Source organism: Motacilla alba, chromosome 11 (genome assembly GCF_015832195.1).
Source record: "Motacilla alba alba isolate MOTALB_02 chromosome 11, Motacilla_alba_V1.0_pri, whole genome shotgun sequence".
Lineage (NCBI taxonomy): Eukaryota > Metazoa > Chordata > Aves > Passeriformes > Motacillidae > Motacilla > Motacilla alba.
This window is the reverse complement of record NC_052026.1, coordinates 17,738,142-17,763,506: the sequence shown is the minus strand read 5'-3', so window position 1 is coordinate 17,763,506 and position 25,365 is coordinate 17,738,142. Positions and strand designations below refer to the sequence as shown.

Below are 25,365 nucleotides of genomic sequence, written 5' to 3'. Positions count from 1 at the left end.
CTTAGGATTTCTTTCTTTCTAATTTTAAGCTGTCTACCACGTCTTGCCTAAATGCAGATGGATTAAATCTGGACAGTGTTATGTTAAACCAGACACTGTTAAACTACTAAGTTAAACAATAGCATTCCTGCAAAAACTTACACTTTTTTTTTTAAACCTAAAAATGTGAAATATAAATTCAGTTAAACCAGTGAAACTCCCACCATGTAAACATCCAGACTCTGAACATTTTGTCTCTGGTGCACACCCGTTATCATTCAATCATTCTTAAATGACAAATTCTTATCACTCAAGGATATTTTGCCAGGGGTTCATGTCAGCGTTGCTTTGATGATGGAATCAAAAGCTGCAGCAGCTGCCTGAGTTAATCACTTCCCCCCAGAGCAGTAATTTGCCATTGCCACGAGGGCAGATAATTTGGATATTGTAAATCAAGCGCTGCACAGGAGCTCTTAACCACAGCACACAGGGTGGGAGAATCTGTACATTAACTCCACCATCCTCCAGATCCAGCTGCCAAGGCTTGTCCTCATCTTCTCCTCCTCATCTTCGTACAAGCTGACTTCCACTGTGTGGAAGTCTGAGATGTTTCTGAGGATGTTCTGGTGGTGAAGGAGGTGACACGTGGATAAAGCTCCTGTGGGCTGTGCACTGACAGGCAGTTGGGATCAAGAGATGGAGAGATTTGGGCCTAGCAATGGACTGAACCAAGCTTCAAACAGAAATCTCAATGCCCAAATCCATATCTGGAACTCCTTCCAAAGTGGATTTTTGTTGCTGTTCTCTCCAAAACTTGGCAGAGCAGCGCTTAGATTGGGCTCAGCACAAAGCTCTGCAGTACAGCACCCAGAGCGTGTCCCAGACAATCACAGCTCTCCATGGAAGAGAAACACTCAATTTCCAGTGCTTGTTTTCAGCTTCTTTCAGACTCACTAACTTAAACCCAGCACAAAAAAACAGATCAGCTAGCAGACCTAAGACAGGGCCCTTGGCACTCTGACAAGAGTTGGGAAGAGACCATGAAAGCGATGCTAAGAACTGAGGGCTTTAAGGTGAAATGGGAGATTTAGATTGGAAATTAGGAATAAATTCTTCCCTGGGAGGGTGGGGAGGCCCTGTCAAAGGTTTCCCAGAGCAGCTGTGGCTGCCCCTGGATCCTGGAAGTGTCCAAGGCCAGTTTGGATGTGGCTTGGAGCTGCCTGGGCTAGTGGAAAGGGTGGGAATGAGATGAGCTTTAAAGTTCCTTTAACCCAAACCATTCTGTGATTTTGTGAGGATTGAGCCTCTGCCCATCCTAACCATAACAGAGCAGGAAAGTTTTAGGCCAGATAACCTGTGAGGAGCAGTAAGGACTGACCTCGAAGTCCTGAGGAGCCCATTCTCTTTTCCTCCTGCTGGTAGAGGGCTTTTTGCTGGGGTGTGAGTGACAACGAGATGCCACCACTGTTGTACAGAGTGCAGTGCTGGATAACTTCTTCAAATGCTCCTTTCATAAAGTAAATATCTTCCTGATCCTTGAAAGCAAGGAGAGAATACACTTTATCCAAAAAAAGGAGCACATTTTAAATGAATTAAGTCTTTAGGTAGAAAAGACTGTTTCCTCTTTTACCTGTTTCAAGAGATGCCCAGGATCATATATTATGGATAGGATGGGATATTTTTGCTCTGGCCATTTTTCATGTTGAGCCCTCACAGACAGCATGGTGATGAAAAGGTTGGTGAGTTTTTAAACCAGAGCATAATATCAGCCAAAATGAGCTCCCTAACCCAGTAAGGGATAAAGGGCCAACCTTTTCTGCCAAACACCAGACCTCTCTCTCCCTGTCAGTTATCTCTGAAAAGCTTTTGTTTTCCTGCTCGAACCACTGTATGAAAAGTATTCCCCCCTCCCATCCAAACTCAGTTTTACAGGCTAAAAATCCACCCAAGCTGGGAATTTTGAGGTTTGTTCCGTTTTCTCCTGACATAGTTAACTCCTGAAAACATTATTTGCTGAAGAGATACCATTTCATGCCCATTGTTGAGGTGCACAATTAGAAACACGAAACCAGCCCCTGCCTCTGTTTGCTTTACCTGATTTTTCAGTGTGCATTTCACAGCCATCCACTTCTGCTCAGAGCTGAATGGAATTTCCTTCTTTCTTACATAAATGTCCTTTATGTCAGCTAATTCCATCTGAAGCAAGGTAAAACAAAAAGAGCACTGTGAGGCTGGGCATTGCCAAAACCTGGATATATTTTCCATATCACAGGAACTGAGCGTTGACTGTGTCCTTCCAGGCTGTCAGAGACCACAGAGCTCAAGAGAAAATGGGAGGAGAGCAAAAATTCATATTTCAAACAATTTTTTCTCTTTTGGTGTGCCTGATATGGGATAGATTAAACTGGAATTTGAAGCTTGATTCCTGATAAATTTTAAAGAATTAAGGAGCTGCCCTGCCTTTTTGTGAGGTTTTGGGTCAAAGGAGGATCAAGTCCATTCCCTAAATCTATGGCTGAGCAGATTTCTGGGTTTCTTTTCTGGGTTATTTCCCAGCAACTCTACTTGAAAAAAGAAAGGAAATAGCAAATAACAGAATGGTCAGTCGTGGATGTAGTTTTGAATTATTTTCTGATGAACTGCACTCAAAAAGCAATTCACAACAAAACCTTTCAGTCCAAATCAATACACTCCTGCTTCAGCAGAGTGTGGGGGTGTGCCAGGTGAAGTGGGAGACACTGGCAGTTGCTTTTGATCACCTCTGTCCCCAGCTCCCATCAAACCAAAACATTAGAAAGAAAAATAGGAGAGACACCCTCCCTCATATTCTGCTATTGCTTGGCTTGAATTCCAGAGCAGGAGGAAGGTTTTAACTCAGCATTTGGGGAAATTAAATGCCACTGTTTAAAAAAAAAATTAAAAATCATGGTTTCACTGCTAGAGTTATGAGCTTTAAAAGCAGGAGGTAAGATCAGATGTTTGCAGGGGCATCCTTTCATCAGGGACCTCCTGTGCTTCACCTGAGGGCTGCGGCCACAGCCTGGGTGACACCAATGAGGTGACACCTTGGGGTGTTTCACAGCTCTGCCCAGGAGTGTGAATGAAGTATTCATAAAAACATCTTGTTTCACATAATCATGACTAGGAAAAGGTACAAGCCAGCAGGTGACCCAAAATGAGAGTGAGTCTTTGCCATGCAAGCTGGCCTGGCCTGTTCCTGCCCGTTTTTAACTCTTCTCTTCCTCCTGGACTCTTCATTGACACGTGCAGGAAATATAAAAAAGGCTTTCCTATCTGAGCCCAAAAAAATGCATTACCCTGCCTAACTGCAGGATTAACCAAGCCAAGCAAGGATTGCTGTCAGCACAGGAGCTCAAGGAAAGTGTTTGTCCATGACTTGGGAGAGGCAACATCTGTGACCTTGGGCAGAAGGGACAGGGGAGAACAAAAACCAGCCTGGGGATTTAAAAGCAGTCTCACTCTGCTGCCAGACCTCACAAACCCAACTTTTATTTATTCACTTATTTGAATTGCAGGGAAATTTTAAACTCTAAGGGTCTTACCTTCATTGCTAGGGCAATGAGAGCTCCTTCTGTGGGTTGTCCTATCACACTGTTTTTCCTGATAACAGCGTTATTGACTACACAGCCAGCCTGGAGAAAGGGACAGGTTTACATGAGCTATTTTTGTCATTACTGAAGTCACACCTTTTCATCTCTTGAAATGAAATGGAAGAAGGGGAATGAAGGTTGGAAGATGGAAGGTTGGGGAATGAAGGTTGGAAGATGGAAGGTTGGGGAATGAAGGTTGGAAGATGGAAGGTTGGGGAATGAAAGGAGCCACATCCCAAAAGTATTGGAAAAAACTCAGCAGCATCACTTGAGACCAGTTCTTGTGTTTTCTAAAGCCACTTAATGCATATAATCCACCAATATTTTGGTAAAATATTATGCTTTGGATAAATTAACATCAAGAAAACATGATACACATCTAATGAGCTTCATAGATCATGAAAATGAAGGCTCAGTCTCTCCTACTGTTGTTTCTAATGTGCAGTATGAATAAAACAGGAGCTATAACACTCTCCATTTGAGATTCCAGCTCAAATCATTTCACCACCCAAACACTCCACTTCAGACTGCAGTTGAATGTTCAAAATTTTATGTAAAGCTGACACAAACCCTGAGAACATCACAATAAATTTATAAACTGACTGTGTAGCTGGCTAATGTCTAGAAACTGTGCACATTAAAAACCTGATCAGGGTAAAATGTATTGGTTTCTCCTCTGCCAGAATTGTATTTTTATCCAGAATATCATTGACTCCTGAAGCTGATGGCTCTGGTCTCTCCCTGCATGCCTTATGATCTCTCCTAACTTCAGGAATTACATCACACTCAGTCTTTCCATGAGAATGTTTTAGCAAGCCAGTCCATTTTAGAATTACAAAAGTGGGGGTTTTTTTTCACAGTAAACATCCAAAATTATTTGTGCAACTGAAAACTGAATGTAACTAGGATAAGCTGGTTCATAATTTATACTTACCTCCACGAGTTTCCCAACGGAGATGTTGGAAAATTCTTTAAGGATCTCCTTGGATGGCAGAAGATAAACATTTCCTTCTCCATTGTAGCCCACCCCACTGACCTGAGGGAGGGAGAGAGAGAGGTGGGAAATCTCCCCTTTTCCAGGCAGGACTGGACTGCAGATGTGTGCAGGGGGCTGCACTCAAGAAAATTCTCATTTTGAAGGAGTGCAGGGGTTCTTCTTTCTCTCTCAAAACAAGGCTTAAAGGAAAGGCTGCAGACAGTGACAATATCACATTAAAATGGCTTTTTAGGGAAAAAAGGAGTGAAATTGTCATATAGGGAACTTGTTTGCTGTGATTCCAGAAGTCTCCTGCAGCTCAGGGGAGGGATGCAGACCTTTGGCTGCAGTGGCGTCACTGGGTTTGTTCAAGCCCTGCCCTCCTGACTGTCTGTCTCTCCTCTGCCTCACATTTTGCATTTTCCCTCATTTTGCACAGAGAAATGAACCAAGCAGAGAATGAAGCTGCTCTTATAATAAATATTCCTGCAGGAGATGGACCAGCAAGGGTCAGTGTCACTGTTGAGTCAGGAAGGGGAGTGAGGTGACACACAGACTCCAGCTTTCTTCAGGAAGTTAAATTGAGTTTTATTGAAAACCTATTCTTTTATACCCCAATTCCAATACAGGTGGAGCTGACTGGTCATTTAACCAACACCCTATCACACCACTGGCTAATTCAGAAGACACACTTTAGTAAACATCTTACGAGAAAACAACTGCCCAAAACACCATCTGCAAGATTGTTTTAATTCTTTCTCTCAGCCTTCTCAAAACTCCCCAGAACAATTCCTGGGAAGGTTTAGCTGGCTTTCTCTCTCTGACCAGACTGTCACATCCACAGATTAGTGGCAGGTTTCAGTATTTACAGTAAGTGCAGGGAACAGCAGGTTATGCCAATCACAGAATCACAGAATGACCAGGTTGGAAGAGACCTTTAAGATCATCGAGTCCAACCCATGTTCTGAACACCTTAACTAAACCCTGGCACCCAGTGCCACATCCAGTCTTGTGTGGCTGTGTTTGAGGGTTTCTAGGATGAGGGAAGAGATGAGAGAATCTTGACTCCATGTTTCAGAAGGCTGATTTATTATTTTATGATATATATTATATTAAAAATGCTATACTAAAACTGTACTAAAAGAATAGAGAGGATTCATCAGAAGGCTGGAAAGGAATAGCAAGGAATGATAACAAAAGCTCCTGACTGCTCAGAGCCTCGACACAGCTGGGCCAATGATTGGTCATCAAGCAAAAACAATTTATGTGAGAACAATCAAAGATGCACCTGTTAGTAAACTATCTCTAGACCACATTCCACAGCTATTAGATAGTTATTGTTTACATTTCTTTTCTGAAGTTTTCAAGAAAAAATATCCTAATAAAGAGATTTTCATAAAATATCACTATAACAAGTCTTGTTTAAACACATCCAGGGATGGTGACTCTACCCCCCCCCCCCCCCCCCCCCCTCAGGCAGCCATTCCAATATTTTATCACTCTTTCTGTGAAAAACTTCTTCCTAATATCCAGCCTATATTTCCCTTGGCACAGCTTGAGACTGTGTCCTCTGGTTCTGACATTTGTTGCCTGGAGAAAGAGAGACCAACCCCACCTGGCTACAACCACCTTGCGGGGAGTGATAAGGTCACCTCTGAGTCTCCTTTTCTCCAATGAACATCTCTGTGGGACCACAGCAGTTCTGTACCCTCAGCCCCACCTCTGCTCATCCCCAGGGCTGCAAAATCCCTTCTCTTTACGGAATGTGACAGAAACTGCTGGGATTGGGGCTGGCCAGCCTCCCTGGTTCGGGTCTGAGTGAACCAAAGGCAGAGTCAGTGCTGCTGGATTCCAGCAGGACAGGCTGGGGTGGCTCCTCAGCCCCATCCCTACCTCAGCCTGGCAGCCGTCCGAGGTCACGAGCCGTGTCACCGTCATCTCGTTGGCAGTCAGAGTGCCCGTCTTGTCCGAGCAGATGACATTGCAGCAACCTGGGGCAGGGATGGCTCTAGTCAGAACTGGTGAATAATGCAGCCCAGCAGTGAGGTTGAGAGGGGGGAGAACAAGTTTCACTCGTGGTGTTTGAACAGCACCGGTGAAAGGGGGGAAAGATTGAGAAACGGGTGAGGCTCCTAACAGGGAAGGGAAGGATTTGAGTGCACACTGGGGCATTGTGAGCATCATTTGGGTGTGAGGTGTGGTAAGGGACACCTGGAGAGGGTCACATTGTCTTGGTCAATGTTTCTGAGTTGCAATATCACACAACAGAACAGCTGCTCTATTCCAAAGAGACAGACCCAATTCCCACCCTGCCAATTAAGGCTTGCTTCTCTAAATCAGGAATAGCAGCCCTTCCCTGCCTGATCAAGGGACTGTGAGAGGAGATGGGTTAAAGGCAGTCACAAAAATACTCAAAGATCCACATCTAAGAGCAGAATCTGCCCCTTTGTTCTGCTTTGTGCCAGTTCTGATACAGAAAAGCACATTTTTCATTCACAAAACACCACAAAAGGGTGAATTAGCAGAGGCACCACTTTCCAGATAGTTTCTACTCCCAAGATGGGGGGAAATTAATACAAAACAAGCATCAGGCTCCAGCTTCCTTCTGAGTGTGAATATCTTCCCTGGCTCTGGAGGTGTTCACAGTGCTCAGGCACAAACCCCATGAGCACAGTGACCTCCAGGTAAAAGCCTGGAGAGAAAATAAAGCAGCTTGGGCTGCAATTAAATGAATCACACTTTGGAAGGATTAGCAGAGAGCTAAGCTGGGACCTCCAATACCTCATTTTCAGTGACTGATAATTAAAGAAGAAGAATTGTTTTTCTCCTGTTCAGAAGTTTCACAGACAGTTTTGGCTGTGCCTTCTCTGTACCTGCAGTTCTGCCTCTGTGGGCGCAGCCCAAGCAGAACAAATTCCCTTAGGAGAGAAAAGCCCTTTCAGATGTCCTGGGTCAGGGCAGAGACAATAAAATCAGGGTGATAAGATTCCTTAACTGCAGAACAAACAAGGGCAGTTCAAACAACAGCAGTGTTTCCTAAGAGGACAGGTTTTAGCTGCAGGACGTGGCCGTGCAGCAGATTTTGGGAACTGCATGGACCAGCCTTGGTGTTTATTGTGCCTTTAATGAGTGGTGCTAAAGAGACTCCGTGTCTGCTCCTCCATATCCCTGCCACCCTGACCCAGGGCAGAGCAGCAAAGCCTGGAGTACAGCCACCTGGGCGTGAGGGACAAATTAAAGATAAGGGGAGGTGGAAGAACAATTCCGTTCCGGTGTGTTGTGCCCTGCAGCTGTGAGGATGTGCTGGACACCTTCTCAAGTCCCCGCTGTCCCCCTCTCCATGACCTTTTGGGTATCAGGGACATGGCTACCTAGCCTGCAGAAGGAAAAATGGCTTTATTTCTGCTGTCAGGAAGGGGCTGGGGAGGTTTTTTTTTAGCCAGACACTGAAGAAGTGGAAGGGATGGACCTGCAGGAGGATCCCACAGCATGGAGAGAAAGGAGAAACAAAGATTTTAACCCAATGTGTGCCTGCTCCCCGTGGGCTGCGTTGCACCATTCCAAGCATGTGCCTGTGTTCATCCCACCAAACTAAGGGAGAAGGGTGAGAAACACAAGGTAGAAAATGTATTTAATTTTGAGGCGTTGCTCTGTCCCAGTAAGCCTATTCCAAATTTATTTTTCTGCATCAGCCTGTGTCTGCCCAGCTCAGATTTTGGAGCCTGGCAGGTGCCCAAGCCCCGTGGCCCCTCTGCAGCCTTACCTAAGGTTTCTACTATGGGCAGCTTCTTCACAATCACCTTTTTCTTGGCCATGCGCAGCACTCCCAGCACCAGGGTGACGGTGACCACGATGGGCAGCCCCTCAGGAATGGCAGCCACGGCCAGGCTGGGGAGAGCAGAGACACAACAGCCTCAACACAGGGCCCAAACCACAAGTACTGACCCAAAGGTGCCAAAGGGACATCCCCAGGGCTGGGTTTTCCTAAGGGGATAGCCCTTGGGACTCTGGCACACTGTATATACAAAAGCAGGATATTTATCCAGCCCTTCGAGGTTCTCCTGGATGATTTTGACAGAGCAGTTATTTTTCTTCTTTACATTGCCAAAGAGCAGTAATTTCTGGCTAAGCAGGGATGTAGAAGCTGGATTTAATTTCATTTATTTAACTTTCTGAGGATGGGAGTTGAATATTCCTTGGCATCAGGGCTCACATGTTAGCCACTGGCTCCTGGCCATGTGCAGCCCCTCACCTCCTCTCTTACCCCACGATGTGGGGCACAGAACCAGCTCCCCAAATGTCCCCACCATCAAAACCTGCAACACCTGATATGCTGGAAAATTCCAGCCCCAGTCTGGATATTGGATATTCCTTGGGAAACTCTGAATGCTTCTAGACGTGTGCAAAAATGGTTTTATAAGGTCCAGGAGACCTTATAAAACCATCATCTGCCCTCCAAAACTCAGGATGAACCACTTTCCTTTGCCACCACATCCCCTGGGAGACAGGAGGGTGGCACTGAATCAGTTTGGCTTCTCTCTTGTCTCCTCACCTGGGATTTTTTTTTTCCTTTACATAGAACACTTCTTTCTTTAAGAATTGATTTTAGAACCATGACAACACCAAGTTAACAGGTTTCATGGGCACTGCTGAAAACACATTTTTATTGTGTTTGATTAGGAAGCTGTGCGTGCTTCTTTATGCTGTTTGAGGTGTGCATTCCTTTCTTTAGATGTAAATCCAGTAGGAACAGCAAAGAGTAATATTTGCTGTTGGTACACTCCCACTAAATTCACAGCACAGATAGGAAAGGGCGCTCACAGCAGGATGAGGTAGAGATGCCACTGAAGATTTTCAAGATAAGTTTACAAAATTAAATAAACCCTCAAGCTTGGTTCTGTTTTTCTCCACTCTGTTTAAACCTCACATTAATTTTGCCAGTGCATGAGAAATGTGTATTTGTGAAAGGTTTTACTCAAGTTTTCTTATGTGAAAAGTCCATTGTTTTGAACAGGGAATTCCTTGGGATGTTTCATTAGAAATGAAAGAGAGAGGGGTCTCCAGTCCTCACCTGACTCCAATGGTGAACATGCTGAGGAGATGCTTCCCTTGCAGCCAGCCAATGAGCATTATCAAACCTGGGGGGAGTAAAGGATCTGATTAAAAAAAGAATTTCAAAAACCCCTAACCTGTTTTAGCTGATGTAGTAGAACTAAAACCCAATGAGGCACCCAGATCTCTCCTTCAGTGCTGTCTCTGCTGGAACCCCCAAAGTCCAGGTAAGGCAGACCCACCAGCGCTTTTGGAAGAGCCCAGAGGGATCCCACAGCCATCCCTGCATCCCACTCACCAATGATCCCAAAGGAGAACAGGGTCAGCTGCTTCCCCAGCCTGTCCATGCTCTTCTGCAGAGGTGTCTTGGGAGTCTGGAAAAAGTAGAGATGACTGGTTTTTCTGTGGTTGTTGTGTGGGATGAGAAGATGATGGTCAGCTCAGAACAAGTGACCCACACAGTCCTGGTTTCAATCCATGGTCCCTTCTGCTTTTCCCACCCTCAACCCTCCAACAGGCAGAGCCTGTCCTGTCCTTCTCTGTCACTTTGGTGTCCCTCACATGGGCATTGTGTGGCAGAAGCAGAACTGAACCCCAGTGCATTGGCTCCTGGGACTGCTCCTGCTCACAAGCTTTCACCCAGGACATCCAGCATTTCCCCAGACAGGGACTGTGTTACCTCCTCAGCCTGCATCATCTTGAACACCTCGCCAAACTGGGAATTCTCACCCGTGCCAATAACCACGCCCTGAAAAAAGGGAAAAAAGAGAGATGGAGGTGGGAAAACCTAGAGAATCCCAGACTGGTTTGGGTTGGAAGGGACCTTAGGCCCCTTTTTCCACTCCCTGCCAGGGGCAGGGACACCTTCCACTATCCCAGGGTGCTCCAAGCCCTATCCAGCTTGGCCTGAACTCTTCACAGGGACGAATTCCTTCCCAATATCCAACCTAACCTCTGTCATTCACCTTTTCCTGTCTCTCCATGCCCACACCAAAAGAATCTGTAATCAATGCTCAGGAAAAGATCAGTGATGTCAGGACTCACTTTTCCCTTCCCGTAGCGCACCAGGGTCCCCATGAAAACCACATTGCTCAGCGTGGTGATGTCCCCAGCCTCCAGCAGCACACCCTCAGTCTTGTTGCAAGGCTCAGCTTCTCCAGTAAAACTGGATTCATCCACCAGCAGATCTGTAACCTAATTCAAAAGGTGCATTTCTGGCACTGTTAAGACAAGGGCTTTGCCAGCCAGGCCGGTTTCCAGCTGAGTTTACCTCTATGAGCCTGAGGTCTGCAGGAACCCTGTCACCCACAGACAGGTAGATGATGTCTCCAGGCACCAGCTCTCGTGCTAGAAGGTGCTGCAGTTTTCCTTCCCTTAGGCTACATGAGGCAAATGGAAAAAAAAAAGAAGAAAGGGAAGCAGGCTGTGAGGGTTTTATTCCTTCTGCAAGCTTGGGAATGTGGCTGGCAAGAAAGCAAGAAGCCTCACCCCAAAGAGCTTCCAATGTAAATAAGAAGAGAAAATCTTCATAGCAATGAGCAGAGGGTTAAGTTCAGCTTGGGATCAGTTTTAATTCATAAATAGATGGGCAGGTTATGGATGATTTACATTTCAGAAGTGAATTAAACATTATTTATACAGCAGAGGAGCAATGAGAAGTTGTGCTTTCATGCTTTAAATAATGAATTGCAGATTCTTGAACCTAAAAAAGAGGCTTTTTAAAGCTAGAATTACTCCTGGCATTCCACTGTTGCATTCAAAGTAGAGCCTTCCAGGCAGTTGGATGCTTCTGGTGTCATATCATAAATAAATAAAGAACCAGCAGTGGGGTTTGTAAGCTCCACGGTGAACTTTGGACCAGAGGAAAACCCCACACCTCTTTGGCAGGGCAAGGCTCACGACTTATTCCTGTTGGCTGTGACAAAACTGATTTGGAAAGACATGAATAAGGAAAATGTTTCCTATGATTTCCAGCAGTGATAACAAACATCAAAGCCGCGGGTAAAGCGGTGTCTGATCCACCCTGCAGCTGCTCCATGGGCTGTGAGCTGGCTGTGCCTGTGCCTGACACGTGTGTGCAGCACCAGGCAGGACAGGAACCCCATCCCACCTGCACCTGCACTCGGGGGCTGCTTTGTGCCCAGCTCTTGTGGGGAAAAGCTACCCTAAAGCAAAGAAATATATACACAGGTGAGGTTTTTCCTGCCTGGGGAGACAGTGACATGCAGGATGCTGCAGGGATGTGGAGCAGGATTTTTCTGGGACCCTCCTGTCTCTTAGCATTTAATTCCACAGGGTACCTACTCCTTATTTCTAATTTTTTCTTAATAGTTAAACAAAAAATTCAATAATTTCTGATCAACACTGATTATTTCATCCCCTTTTCCTGCGACCTGGAGCTGCACCCAGTCACGATGCCACCCCTGCAGAGACCAGGCTCTCACTATGTGCACCACAGCCTGGAATAATTCTCTTCTCCCTTTGGTGCTGCCCTCTCACCCCCCTCCCTGCTGAGCCCCTGCTGCAGCCCTGGCTCACCAGTTGCACTCGGGGGGCACCAGCTTGTTGAGCTCTTCCAGAGACTTTTCCGAGCGATATTCCTTGCCGAGGAGAAGGGAGAGGAAAGGCAAGTTACAGCAGAGGGCTCTGTCCTGCTGGCCGTGGCCCGGAGCAGAGCTCTGCACAACCCACCTGGATGAAGGCCACGGTGACCACGATGAGCACGGCCTGGGAACAGAGGGGTTACAGGTGTGGGCACAGGGACGGGCTGGGGCGGGACAGGGGCCACCACCGTGGGGACAAAGGACAGGTGACACCCACCATGGGGACAAAGGACAGGGGCCACCATCATGGGGATGGGGGACAGGTGACACCCACCATGGTGATGGGGACAGTGACACATACCATGGTGATGGGGACAGGTGACACGTACCATGGTGATGCTCGCGGCGTCCTCGTACTCCTTGGTGATGACGCTCACTAGAGCTGAGGCCAGCAGCAGGAGGATGAGGGGGTTTTTGAACTGAGAACACAAGGGAGGTATGGAATGAGAGGTGCTGAAGCTGGGCTGGCTGCAGACACAGCCAGGAAGGGTCCCACAGGGAAAGTCCCCGCAGGGAGGGTCCCCTAGGGACAGTCCCTCAGGGAGGGTCCCTCAGGGAGGGCCCAGCAGGAAGGGTCTCTCAGGAAGGGTCCCTCAGGAAGGGCCCCGCAGGAAGGGCCCAGCAGGAAGGGTCCCTCAGGAAGGGTCCCTAAGGGGAGGGTCCCTCAGGAAGGGCCCAGCAGGAAGGGTTCCACAGGAAGGGTCTCACAGGAAGCGTCCCACAGGAAGGGCCCAGCAGGGAGGGTCCTACAGGAAGGGTCCCTCAGGAAGGGTCTCTCAGGAAGGGTCCCTCAGGAAGGGTCCCAGCAGGAAGGGTCCCTGAGTGGTTCTGCTGCAGGACCCTCCTTGCACTGCGGTCAGGTTCTGCAGTTCCTGCCCCACAGGGGATGGGTGGCCTTGGGGACCAGCAGGACGAAGTCTGCTGCAGACTCAAACTGTGCCAAGGGAAATATAGGTTGGATATTAGGAAAAAGTTTTTTACAGAAGGGGTGGCTGCCCAGGGAGGTGGTGGAGTCACCATCCCTGGGTGTGTTTAACAAAGCCTGCATGTGTCACTGGGTGCCAGGGTTTAGCTGAGGTTTTGGGGCTGGGTTGGACTCGATGATCTTGAAGGTCTCTTCCAGCCTGGTCATTCTGTGAATTCACACCAAAACACCTGAATCCCCCCCACTTTTCCCCTTTTTGCACAGGCACTGCTCCCCTTTGCAGATACAGAGCTGATTCCAAAAGCTTCTTAGATGCACAGTAAGGACAAACAAAACCTTTACTGTCTTTTTAGAATCTGAAACCAGAATCCTCTTTCTTCTTCTTTTTCATTTTTTCTTTAATTAATCTGCTCAAATCTTCACTGGACCGAGGGCTGTGGGAGTCAGGTGCTCCCTTGTTTCACTTTTAAACAGAGATTTCAAGGCCCCTTTTGCTACCTGAGAAAAATTACAGCTCTGTTTAAGTGACGGGGGAATTGATGGAAAGGAATTAAATGGGTAAAGATAAATCTGCCTGCTTTGTGCAACAGATGTGTGGTGATGCTCAGCAGGAAAGCCAGGGTTTAAATTTATTCCTGGATGGATCCAAAGGTGAAAGTCCCTCCATTTCTCTTTAGAAAACTGAGGCAAAGGGGATGTTTACAAAAATAGCAGCTGGAAAAAGCCACAGCAAAGGACTGCTGGGTGTGAATAGAGCAGGAGCAGAGGCACCAAAAGATTGCAGGAGGATCAGGGATGTACCAATAAATCCCTCTGGTGTTCCTGTAGGAGAAACTGGTTCTTAAGGCTGAGCAGAAAAAAAAACCCTCACTTTTTATCAGGAATAAAAGAATTCTTGGAGAGATTTAGTGATCCTTACCAAAAGCTTAAAGAATATCAATCGTATAAAAAAAAGAGATAAACCATGAAATAAAAATGAAGTCTTTCAAAGCAACTCAAATCCTTGTGATTCAACTAAGCAAGATCGGTCAAATCACTGGTTGGAAATGAAAAATAAAAACAAACAAGCAAACAGAAGGCCCTTCTTGTCTGGTTAAAAGATCTCAAAGAGAGGTGAAAGACATACTAAATACTAATGAGAAACAGATAATAAAAGCAAAACTCAAGGATAGCTCAGCTGGGGAAAGAGAAGATAACAAATATCATTTTCTGCCTGGCTTTGGGGGGGCTGTTGGTGTGAAATTGTGAGTGTCACCAGCACATGGCACCTTTTCTGAATGTACCTGTCACTGCTGTATCTCTGACAGAGACCCTGATGCCTCAGGTTTGAGCTTTTCTATTTTTCACATTCTGTGCTGCTTTAGTGGGTGGGTCTGGGCTTCACATCAGGGGATGCTGAGCTCTGCACAGAGCAGGGAGACAAAACAATTCCTGCTCCAGCTGGGCACCAAGGACAAATGATCCAAACCTCAGCCCAGGAGCACAAACAGCGTGGGCTGGAGAGAGAAAAACAAGCAGGGTGGGAGTGCCTGGGCTAAAGCTGGAACAGGACAATGAACTGCAAGGTGCAAATGGAGCAGAGCTGAGCCAAGGGAGAGACCCCGGGAGCGCGAGTCCATTTTTTTTTTTGGCCATTTTGGGTTGTGCTGCCCAAGGTGGATCTATTGAGGCCTCTGAATAAATCCCTACTTTATGCTTTATCTCCATCTAGTCTCTGTTCCAGGTCAGCCTTCACAGCCCTAAAACTCCCCTGAGCTCCACAGCTGCCCCTTTCCTGGAGGGACAGCCAAAATCAGAGCATCTTCAGCCACCACTGGCTCTCCTCAAACCTTTCACAAATTTCTCATGTGCCTTAAAGGGAATAAACATGCCCCAGCAATCTGATCTACAGTTTGATTTGTGGGCTGTGTGGAGATAAAAAGGTCCATTTCTGTTTGCAGATGTTATCTGCACCCTCAGGGAGCTGCAAAGGAGCCTTACAGTGGCTTTTCCCAGGAGAAGGAGAAGTTCCTGGAAGTAGAAACCCTGAGTATTTCAATGCAGGCACACGCTCAGCAAAACCCATCCAGGTTTTGTTTCTGCCAAGAAATGAGGATCTGTGCAGAAAATCCTCACCTGGTCCAGATATTTCTTCCATATTGGCTCTGTGTTCTCTACTGAAAATTCATTCCAGCCGTGTTTTGACCGGCGCTGGAGCACGGAAAACTCAGAGAGTCCAGTCTGTAAATCAACCTAGAGCGGAAAAAAACCCAACCCAAACATTTCATATTATAGTTACAGAAAACTTATTATGTCAAATTGATATTAAACCCCTATTAGCAGACTAGGCAAGGTCTTCATGGCTCAGTCCCACATGAAAAAAAATAAATCTGTCTGTTGTTTTTCTGTTTAAATATGTATTTTTGTTAAATTATAAAAGTTTACCATCAACTACTGCAGAAACCCATGAAGTAAGCACAAGTTAATTAAAAAAAAAAAAGGTCTATTTCTAAAAGGGAGATATTATATCATAGATGATGAATTAGAAATGTAAAATAATAAAAGAAAGAAGGATTTTCTGGTTCCACTGTGTATTTAAAGAGAAAATAAAAATAAATACACCCTGATAAAACTCAAAGGGAACAAAATAAGAAAGGATAAAATCTATTCTGCCTGGATTTAAAAAATACTGAGGTCAAAAACCAAAATATAGCCAAGCACTAAAGCTTTCCTTGATGGCGAGGACCCTCAGAGGATCCATCCCACAAAAACGCAGAGGAATTGGGCACTCCAGGAGTTTGCAAGGCAATTAAAGGCTGATTTTGCAGCTCAGGCCCTTCCCACAGGCAGATCCCACATTCCCAAGGGTGAATCCTTACGTTCAGGGCTCTGGCCAAGTCCTCCTTGTGGCATTTACAGGCGTCCTTCGGGGGCAGGACTGCCACCTCCTGCTCCTGCTGGATGATTTTCAGCTCACACTCCTCCCGGGGCTGAGTAAACACACCAAAGTGATCCTTAGGTGAGAGCAGTGTTAATTAAAGCTTTCCAGCACCTCCTTGCTTCTTCCCTTCATCCCATTCCCTTCCCTCCCCTTGCCAGCTGGGCTCCTTCAGTCACTACAACACTTCCCAAATCTCAGAGCTTTAATACCAGCTTTAATTAATCCTGAGCACAGGCTTAAAGGCAGGTTCTCATGGGGGGAGAGAGGCTGTGAGGAGAAGCTCATGGTGCTGATCAGGAAAGGTTTGTGCTGCTTGAGTGTCCTGCCCCAGAGCAGCTCTGTCCCCTGCCAGTGTCTCAGAGCCCAGACTCGATGCTCAGAGCAAGGAAAGCACAATAAATGAACTGAAAATGTGAGCTAGAAATGTGAGCCAAAAGGAGAAGCAAAATCTCCCCCCCTGTGTCCCGGGCTGTTTTGCTCCAGCACTGACTCTGCAGCTGCCTCCAAGCAGGGTAAACCCTTCCTGCCCCATCCAGACAGCCCAAACCCTCAGCATCCCAACCTCTCCCTTTCAATTCCCTTCATTTCCTTCTCTAAACTGCACTTCCCAGAGCAGCAGCATCCCCAAAATCTCTGCCGGGCCCACGATGAAGGCACTGTGATCAGGCTAAGTACAGAGAGGGAGAAATCTCCCCCTTCCCAAGGGAGAGGAGCTCCATTCCCTTTCCCCTACATCCATAAAGCACAGGAGTGTGTGTTCATTAAAAAAGGAACCCCCAGAGAGCGTGGCTGGCATTTGGCACCAGCGCCCAGCACCCTGGAATGTTTGCTGTGGGATGCACTCAGGTCTGGCTCTTCCTCCTGCAGAGGCATTTGGGGACTTGAATATTCAGGAGCTTTCTAGGAACATGCAGGGCTTTGCAATCTAAAGCCTGAGATAAATGCAGAAAATCATAAATGCAGAAAATCATAAATGAAAAAAGTGTCCTTGGCTGTTCTCTTGTGGAGTTGGTTTCAGTCTTGGGGTATCTGGAGAGCTCAGACCATCTCTAAGCCCTGCTCCTGGACCAGGCTTTAGCCATATCCATCTGTTGCAGCTCCTTTTTAGGGCTATTTCCTGACCCACAGCTCAGCTGCCAACTCCAGGGATGCCAGCAGCCCCTGCTCCCAGTGGAACAGCACAGGAGTCTGCTGGGACCCCTTGGTCTGGGCAGGACTCATGTAGAAACCATTTTGTCCCAAGAACAACCTGACTTTCCAAACCACAGCAATTTCCCCAAGATCCTCACGGATTTTCCTGTTCCCACATTTTCCTCAAGCCCCATTTTGCCCAAAGAAGCTGCAGCACTGCTCCTCTTTTTTAACCATCCTAGCACTGGACATCACCCTTATTTCCACATCTCCTTCACAGACCTCTTGAGAAGGGACAAAAATACCCCTTCCACGTTTAAAACTCATGATTTATTGTATTTCTATCCCTGTTTGGGTGTCCTGGCTGTACAAATCCATCATTCCCTGTAACTTTGTCGACATGCAGACACTGAAATCCCAAAAGCCACTTATGGGGATGGAAGGGTTTGGTGAGAAAAAAACACAAGGCTGCCATGGATAAACATATCCTGAAATTCACTGCCAGCTTGATTAATGTGGCTCCTCTGTGCTGCAGATGACACACACAGGTATCAAGGTACAGCTCTGCCCTGAAGGAGTTTAAATTTTAATGAAAGCAGCTGGAGGGCAGGAAGAGACCTGGACATGAAGATAACATGCCTGTAGTCCCCAAGGGAAGCAGGGCCCAGCTCTATCAGCAGTATTTACCTTCAAAAAGGTGTGGAGGAAATAAATACCAAAGGCTCTGGATGGGTCTGAGCCCTCTGTGGTTTCTCCAGAGCAGCAGCTCCCTGCTCCTGGCAGCCAGGGGCTGGTGTGACAGGAACAGCTTTATTGGGATGAGTTAACTGCACTCAGCCTACATCTGAAAGGGCTTCTCCCTCATGAGCATGGCACAGCTTTTCCCACCAGAACAGCCCCTGAAATGCACCAGCAGAGCCTCATCTCCCTCCTCCTCCTCTGCATGTGCTGCCTCTGCAGAGCTCCTGTGCCCCAATCCCTCCCCACCCCATGGATGTGGGGCACCAGGCCTGTGCAAATCCCTTCCCAAACAAACCAACCTCTCCTGGAGCATTGCTGGCTTTTGTATTTACACTGCAAAGCAGATGTGGCTTATCTGCAATATCCATTTACATTTATAACCTTTATCTTTTCCACAGACTCCACACAGCAGGGCAGGAAGAAATAACAAAAGGGGAATTAGCAGTTTATCTATTGCTTTGCAAGATCAGGAGATACTGGGAGCCACCTTGGAGGTACCTGAGCATCCCTCATCCCAAAACAATCCATCAATTGTGCCACTGAGCAGCCCATGTGGAAGAAAGAGAGCATGGGGCTTTCTGCAGAGCACACAGCCCTTTTTGTGCACTCTGGCAAACAGCCCAAAATATCACTTCTCGGGATTTCCCCCCTCCTCTGCCTCTGCTGAGGCTTTGCATATTCTTTTCCCTGTCTTAGGTTACTTTGGACTCACTAATGGACTGCAATCCAAAGTGGGCTGGGTTATTTAGTCTACATGAAGGTCTTCCAAACATTAAACTTTATCCCTGCCAAAAATCCAATGAATTAATCAAACCATTCTCTCCAAAGCCTTTTACTTTTTTTTTTTTTTTTTGGGTGGACATGGCAGGCAAGAAGAACCATGTTCCAGGGGTGCAGGCAGAATGCAGAATCCAGTCCTGCAGGTGAGGAGCTGCCTTGCTGGGCTTCCCTCTCCAAGCTCCCAGCCCTTTCCCACCACCACCACCACCATTTCTGCACCTCCCACACAACTTCCCACTCCCCTGTTGCATATCTGCCAACAGAATTCCAATATTTTTTACGTGAGATAAAGATCTGGTCCCCCTGCTTGCAGATACAAACCTCAAAATAGTGCCTTTGATTGTCCAAAAGGCCCTGGGTTTTCCAGTAAAGCTGATTTGAAGCACCCAGCTGCAGCCCCTTGAGAGTCCTGCCCTGGGCTGTGCCCTCTGGGGGTGCCCCTGGTACGTGGCAGAGGGAAAGTGGGATGTAAAGAAACAGTGCCCAAGCTTTTCTCCCACTTTCACACACACTGGGATGCTCAGAAGGAAAATCTTTGACTGAGATTGAAAAATCTTTGACTGAGAAATCTCCAGATTTCTGCAGGAAACAAACAATTCTCCTAATGTGTAAATCAGCCCCACAAGAATTCCCCTGGTTCTGGACGGGGCACTGCAGGAAAGGGGTTAAACCAGGCACAGCAGAGCTGGCCAGGGCTGGGTGTGTGCTCTGCTGTGCCAGGGGAGTGCCCTGCCATCTCCAGGCAGCACCATGGCCACAGGTGAGCTGGCCATCACCCCACAGTGACAGCACTGGGGCTTGCCTGCACAGGAGATGTTTGTGAAGGCATTTCCTCACAAACTCTTGGGCATTTCTCCTGCCTGGAGTCCCATCAGATCACCTGCAATCACACCTTTATGGCCCAGCACAGTGCTTTGACCAGAATATTTATAAGATTGAAATTGCTCTGCAACTATTTTCAAGTGAAGAAGCAAAATGCCATCAAGTAGGTGAAAAATGAGTCATTTACCAGCCTAAATCATACTCTGGGAATAAGTTCTTGACTTACCACGTTCTTATTTTCATTTTACACTGCTCTCTACCCCCTACCCCGTGCCAAAGCTCTCCTCACCTCCCTCTCCTGTTACACGCAGACCACTCTCTGCAAGGACCAGAGCTAAAATTCAAGAGGGGTTTAGATTTGGAAGCAAACACATGCCACTATTTATTTTGGCACAGCATAAATGGTGCAGCCTAAGAACAAGCCAGCCTCATTGCCAGTGGCCTCCTGCCTACGTGCAATCAGAAATCTCAGCTTCCCACCAAGCCAGGGTACAGGGACTTTCTGTAACCTCATCAAGATCTTCTTCTCCTGGGGTTTTGAGCTCTGGGTGAGCAGTGCAGAGCAGCATCACCCCATGCACTGCACAGGGTGAGAGTTCAGTGTCTCATTTTCTTCTCCCTGTGACACTGACCCACCCCACACTGGACAGACAAGCCTCAGAAAGGGGATTAGCTGAAATGATATCTGGGAAAGGCTTCAGTCAGTCGGGAACAGCTCATGAATCTCTCCAAGTGTGTGGTTGGAGCTCATTGGATGGGAGTAAGGGCTAAGCCCACGTGCTGAAGGAATTAGACAAGTGGGGCTCACGTGGCAGAGCACCCAACCCATCTGCCATGTGCCAGAAAAAATGGGGCTTGAGCCACGGGAGCCTTGTGCCGAGCAAATAATCAAATCATCCCAGACTGGAAGATTTTGTGGTGAAAAACCAAGAAGAACAGCAAATATGTCACCCAAACCACCACTGGCCACTCCATCTGTGCTGAGGACAGGGAGGGGACATCAGTGCAGCATTTCTCAGGAAAAGAAAGCAGTATTTCCAAGTGGACTCTGCAGGTCTGAGCCAAAACTCTCCTTGGCCACTGGCTACCAGCCTTGACTGCAGGAACAGCACAGAGGGGTGCAGCAATAGCCTAAGGGTCCCAGGGTCACATCCCGAGGGTCAGAGCCCCAGGGTCACAGCCCCAGGGTCAGAGTCTGAGAGTCACATCCCCAGGGTCACATCCCGAGGTTCACAGCCCCAGGGTCACATCCTGAGGGTCACAGCCCCAAGGTCCCATCCTGAGGGTCACATCCCTGAGGGTCACAGCCCGAGGGTCAGAGCCCCAGGGTCACATCCCGAGGGTCACATCCCTGAGGGTCACAGCCCGAGGGTCACATCCCGAGGGTCACAGCCCCTCTGATCAGCACTGGTGGCAGGGGTACCCTGGGGACAGGGGAGCCCTGCTCTCCATTTCCCCTGTCGTGCCCACACTCCCATGGCACTCCAGGGCTCTCCCACGCTCTTCCTTGGTTTGGAAGCTCCTCAGAGCAAGGAACAAAGCTCCTGGGCAGGTTTCGGGCCTCAGCTCTTGGATTACTGCATAGAAACAAGGCTCCCCATGGCTCCTGACCCTGGCAAGCAGCACCCACCTCATCCCCCGGCTGCCGGGAGCCGCTGGGCTCGCACGGAGCGGGGACAGCGCAGCGACAGCGATCTCCAATTACCGGCGGGACAAAGCAGCGCACAGAGCGAACCCCAACCACACAAACTATTCCAGCAGGTCCAGGCAAGAGGCAATCCTCACCTCCTCTTCCGGCTCGCCGCTTCCCAGGGGCTGGTATTTCTGCACGAAGCGGAGGAGCGACTTTTTCTGGAAGAATTTGGTGATGATGCTCCCTTCGCCCATCGCGGCGGAGCGGCCAGCGGGGTGGCACCACCGGGGCCAGCGGCTTGGGAGCACCGGGGCCAGCGGCTTGGGAGCAGCAGCAGGGCTGGCTCCGTCTCCCCGGCAGCTCGGGGTTACCTGCAGGGAGAGAGAGGCACCTGGAGCCGCCGCCAAGTCACGCCTTCCCTCGGCCGCCGGAGCCCCGGGGAGGTGCGCGCCCTGCGAGCTGCTCCCATAAAAGCCGGCCGGGAAGGCTGGCTGTGTGTGACACCCGGCTGCGACACGAGGCACACCTCGATGGGCACCTGAAGAGCAGGTTGGGGTTTTTCCTCCGCCCTCCGAAGGATTGCTGCGGGAGGAGCGGCGGCGGGGAGACAGGGAAGGTGTTTGGCCAGGGACAGGTTGCGCGCGTGGGCGAGCCTGTTTGTAAACTTCCAGGCTGGGATGGCTCTCCTTAGGAAATGCTCCAGTCAGCACAACGCCGGGATTCAGAAGTGTTTATATCACGGATGTGTGATGTGGGGATTTGTAATGATCATTTATCAAATCCACAGTGTTTCTTTAATTTGTGCTTTTGTGGTGAAGCCCACCACACAACACACAGCTAAGGTTGGACTTCGGTGTCCAGAGCTGGACTTCAGTAATCCCTTCCAGCTCGGGATATTCTCTGGTTCTGTGATTCTAGGATTGATAAAGTGCACTGGTTGCATCACTCCCAAAAATTTATGGCTGCCTGTCCAGGAGCATCACGCTCTGGTTTGCCCCAGGAGACTGACATCCTCCCCCAGGCACTGTGACTGCGGGATCCACTCACCCTTGAACTGTCCCTGAGGTGTAACCTGTGAGATTCAGATCCTCCTTAGACACTAAAGACTGCACCGAGGGAATAAAAGTCATTCCCAGCCAGAGAAAAACAGACGTGCAGTTTTCTGCAGGAGAAGAGTTTCCTCCAAGGATGACGTCCAGAAAACTGCAAATTTATTTTGCTCAGGACCACGATGAGGCCAAGCCCCTAGACCTCTGTGATAGCCTGTGGTGCCAAAAACCTCACCAAAACGCTGCTTTTCCATGGATCATCTATATCCTGTTTGCATCCCCTGGGTCCCACTAGTTCCAGGAAAAGCTGAGGAACCCCTGGAATACCCCACGCAGCTACAGAGAGCACCCACCGAGGTGCTGTGGTGGGAGAGAGGGGCTTCTTCCCAGCCTGGGGGGAAAACACAGCGATTGGGAAACCCTGCAAGGAGCCGGGACCTTGTAACACCCAGCTGGGGCTTCCCGGCTCCCTCGGTTGAGCAATTCTTTCGCAAGGATCCGAGCTGGATGCGTCAGGCAGAGGGAGGGAGCTCCTGCATCACCCAACAGCTCCTTCCCGTGGGAAAGGAGCCAGCGTTGATGCTGGGCTCTGATTTTCGGGAATCTCACATCCAGGCCCTGCCCAGGGTTTAGGTAAGGTGCTTAGCCAGGGCTTGGAGCAGATACAGAGGAATTTGGGCTTTATCGTATGGGAATCAGGAGGTGAAACCTGAACTGGTTCCCCCTCCTTGTGCAGCTCTTCCAAGGAGCTGGAGCACTTCCAGCTGGCTCTGCCAGCCCCTGACAAGGCACAGCAGCACTGCCTGCCAGGGGATCCCTCCCTCTGCCCACCTGAGGGCGTTTGTGGTCACCACAATCTTAACATCACTCCAAATCCTTGTGTTCCTGCCAGAAAAGTGGTGGGAAATATCTTCCCCCTTTCTGGGCAGTTAGGAAGAATATTTCCCTTTGGTTTTGCTTTTGATTTTCTCACCCCAAATCCTCACCCATCATCCATGAAGCTGCTGCCCAGGAGGAGCATCCTGGGGCTGTGCTGTGCTCGGTGTGCCCGTGCCCAGTGTGGCCCTCATTAGCCACCGTGGCTAATTGAGCAACAGGCTGATCCTTCCCTTACTCAGCATCACCCCCTTGGCACAACCCTGCTGCTTGTAGAGACACATGGAGCTGCAAGAGCAAAATCCAGAATCTGCACCACGGCCACACCCTGCCTTAGGGAGGGGGAACAATGCCCTGAGTGGGACTGGCAGAAATTCCAGGACAAAAAGGACACAAAAAAGGAGAAAAACGTGTTAATGAGTATAATAATGCACTGCAACAATCAGTGCAGGCTGGTTTATTATCCAGCAAACTGGGGAGGAACAGCCTGGTTTGGGCTCAGGAGCACAGCCCTCTCTCTCATCTTTGTGTTCCCTCAGTTCTGTCACGGGAAAATATCTTTGATGAGATGGAATAAATATCAGAAAATAATGTTGCTGTTTGCCCCTCACTCTGAGAAACTGCTGAATGGACTCAAGTTTCATTTTCTTGCTGCTGTTGATTTCTGTATGTTAGGAAATCTAATGAAAAATTGATGCATTTTGCTATCCCATGGCTCAGAAAATGCTGGGAATCGACTGAATCAGGACTATAATGTTAAGAAAACAACACTAATACAAGTTGTATTTCTTCACTCTATCATTTTCCCACTCTAAAAACATAGCACACAGCCCAATTGCAGTGCCCTCACAGTATTTCCTATTTAATTGGGTAATAAAGCTCCAGTTCTAAGGAGATTATTTGGAAAACCTCTTTTCTTTTTGTCTTTTAAGTAGAAAATATCTGTTATGAAGACACACACAGCAAAGGAGCCATTCTCTGAGACCCTCTGAGCCCAAAATTATGATGCTGTAAGCTCCAAACTCACAGCTCCTTCACCTGCTCCCCTGCCAGAACCAGGGCTTGTTGCACTTTTGTTCCTCTTGTGCCACCTTGAGGGAAAAAATCTCTTCTGCACGGGTAGAATGGAGTTTGCTGCTACCCAAAAATCCAAACACTTCACTTTTGGGTTGGGATTTTCCCAGGCAGAACTTCTGCTGCTCCTGGTTTTTGAAGCAAAGAAGATCTTGTCCCGTCAAGGTTGAGTAAAATCCTTAGGTCTGTCCCCGGGTGTGTAACGGGGAAGGAAGAGGGAATTTAATGAAAGCTTTTGTTTTCTTTTTGCACAGTTTCCATTGCTTAAATTGGGAGACTCCACCTGGTGGGGGGCTCAGGATGAGTGGAACAAGCCCCACCATCCACAGCTCGCTCTGGGAAACTGTCTAAAGATCTTTTTTGTTTTACACAGCCTCTCTTGTTGTTCTTGCTATTTTGTCTGTGTGGAAAAATGACAAGGAGAAAATAATGGGAAGAAATAGGATTTGTCTCTGGAGACTCACCAGAAAAAGGTGGGGGTTTTTTTCTGGTTGGTTTTTTTTTTTTTTTTTTTTTTTTGGTTGGTTGGTTTGGTTTTTGTTGGTTTTGTTTGTTTGTTTGGGGTTTGGTTTTTTGGTTGGTTGGTTTTTTGGTTGGTTGGTTATTTGGTTTGTTTGGTTTGGTTTTTGTTGGGTTTTTTTGGTTTTTTTTTTTGTTTTTTTTTTTTTTTTTTTGTTTTTTTTTTTTTTTTTTTTTTTTTAAATTTACCCCTGTCCTGTGCCAGCTCTGTCCTGCAGTGGGCACAGCCCAGCTCTGACCTCCGCCTTGCTGGGCTTCTCCACCCTCTGAAGCTCCTGCAAAGCTGCCTGGGCAGCTGCTGGTGCAGCCCAAAGCACCTGAGCTGGCAGCACCAGCACTGCCCCAGTGCCAGGGCAAACAAAGGGCCACCTCTCCTGGGGCACCTCTCCTTGGGATCACCCCCAGCCTCCCCAGGGCTGACCACCAGCTCCTCTGTGGGCAGTGCAAATGCCAAAAACTGAGGGTCTGACCCAAAAGAGGGGCCCCTCTGGAAGGGGACAGGGGTTCTGGATGTGTTTGGGGTCTATCACCTCCCTTCCAGCGGACAAAATGACTTTTGTCTCCCTATGCTTGTGTTATGTTCTCCCAACAACTAAAATTTAGAAGATTTGTCCATTTTTTTTTCCCTAATCCAAAGCTGCAAGTACATCAAGAAGACACAACAGAAACTCAGG

The 25,365-nt window shown here is 48.0% G+C and overlaps 1 protein-coding gene across 2 annotated transcripts in view; it reads right to left on the bottom strand.

The window, feature by feature from the left end:
* ATP2C2 (ATPase secretory pathway Ca2+ transporting 2) overlaps positions 1-22,892 on the bottom strand; it is a 28,848-nt gene extending 5,956 nt beyond the window's left edge. The window contains exons 1-17 of one of the 2 annotated variants that reach the window (XM_038148245.1): positions 21,326-22,890; positions 16,005-16,115; positions 15,262-15,378; positions 12,551-12,640; positions 12,310-12,345; positions 12,157-12,218; positions 10,889-10,997; positions 10,663-10,812; positions 10,298-10,366; positions 9,917-9,992; positions 9,638-9,704; positions 8,330-8,454; positions 6,460-6,557; positions 4,525-4,626; positions 3,543-3,632; positions 2,074-2,175; positions 1,358-1,514 (exon numbers count right to left, since the gene is read on the bottom strand). In XM_038148245.1, coding sequence (XP_038004173.1) covers positions 1,358-1,514; positions 2,074-2,175; positions 3,543-3,632; positions 4,525-4,626; positions 6,460-6,557; positions 8,330-8,454; positions 9,638-9,704; positions 9,917-9,992; positions 10,298-10,366; positions 10,663-10,812; positions 10,889-10,997; positions 12,157-12,218; positions 12,310-12,345; positions 12,551-12,640; positions 15,262-15,378; positions 16,005-16,115; positions 21,326-21,427 — 1,663 coding nt within the window. In that variant the 5' untranslated portion in view covers positions 21,428-22,890. Of the gene's footprint in view, positions 1-1,357; positions 1,515-2,073; positions 2,176-3,542; positions 3,633-4,524; positions 4,627-6,459; positions 6,558-8,329; positions 8,455-9,637; positions 9,705-9,916; positions 9,993-10,297; positions 10,367-10,662; positions 10,813-10,888; positions 10,998-12,156; positions 12,219-12,309; positions 12,346-12,550; positions 12,641-15,261; positions 15,379-16,004; positions 16,116-21,325 lie in introns of both variants that reach the window. The other variant, XM_038148246.1, reaches the window with a different exon arrangement.
* Positions 22,893-25,365: the final 2,473 nt, after the last annotated feature.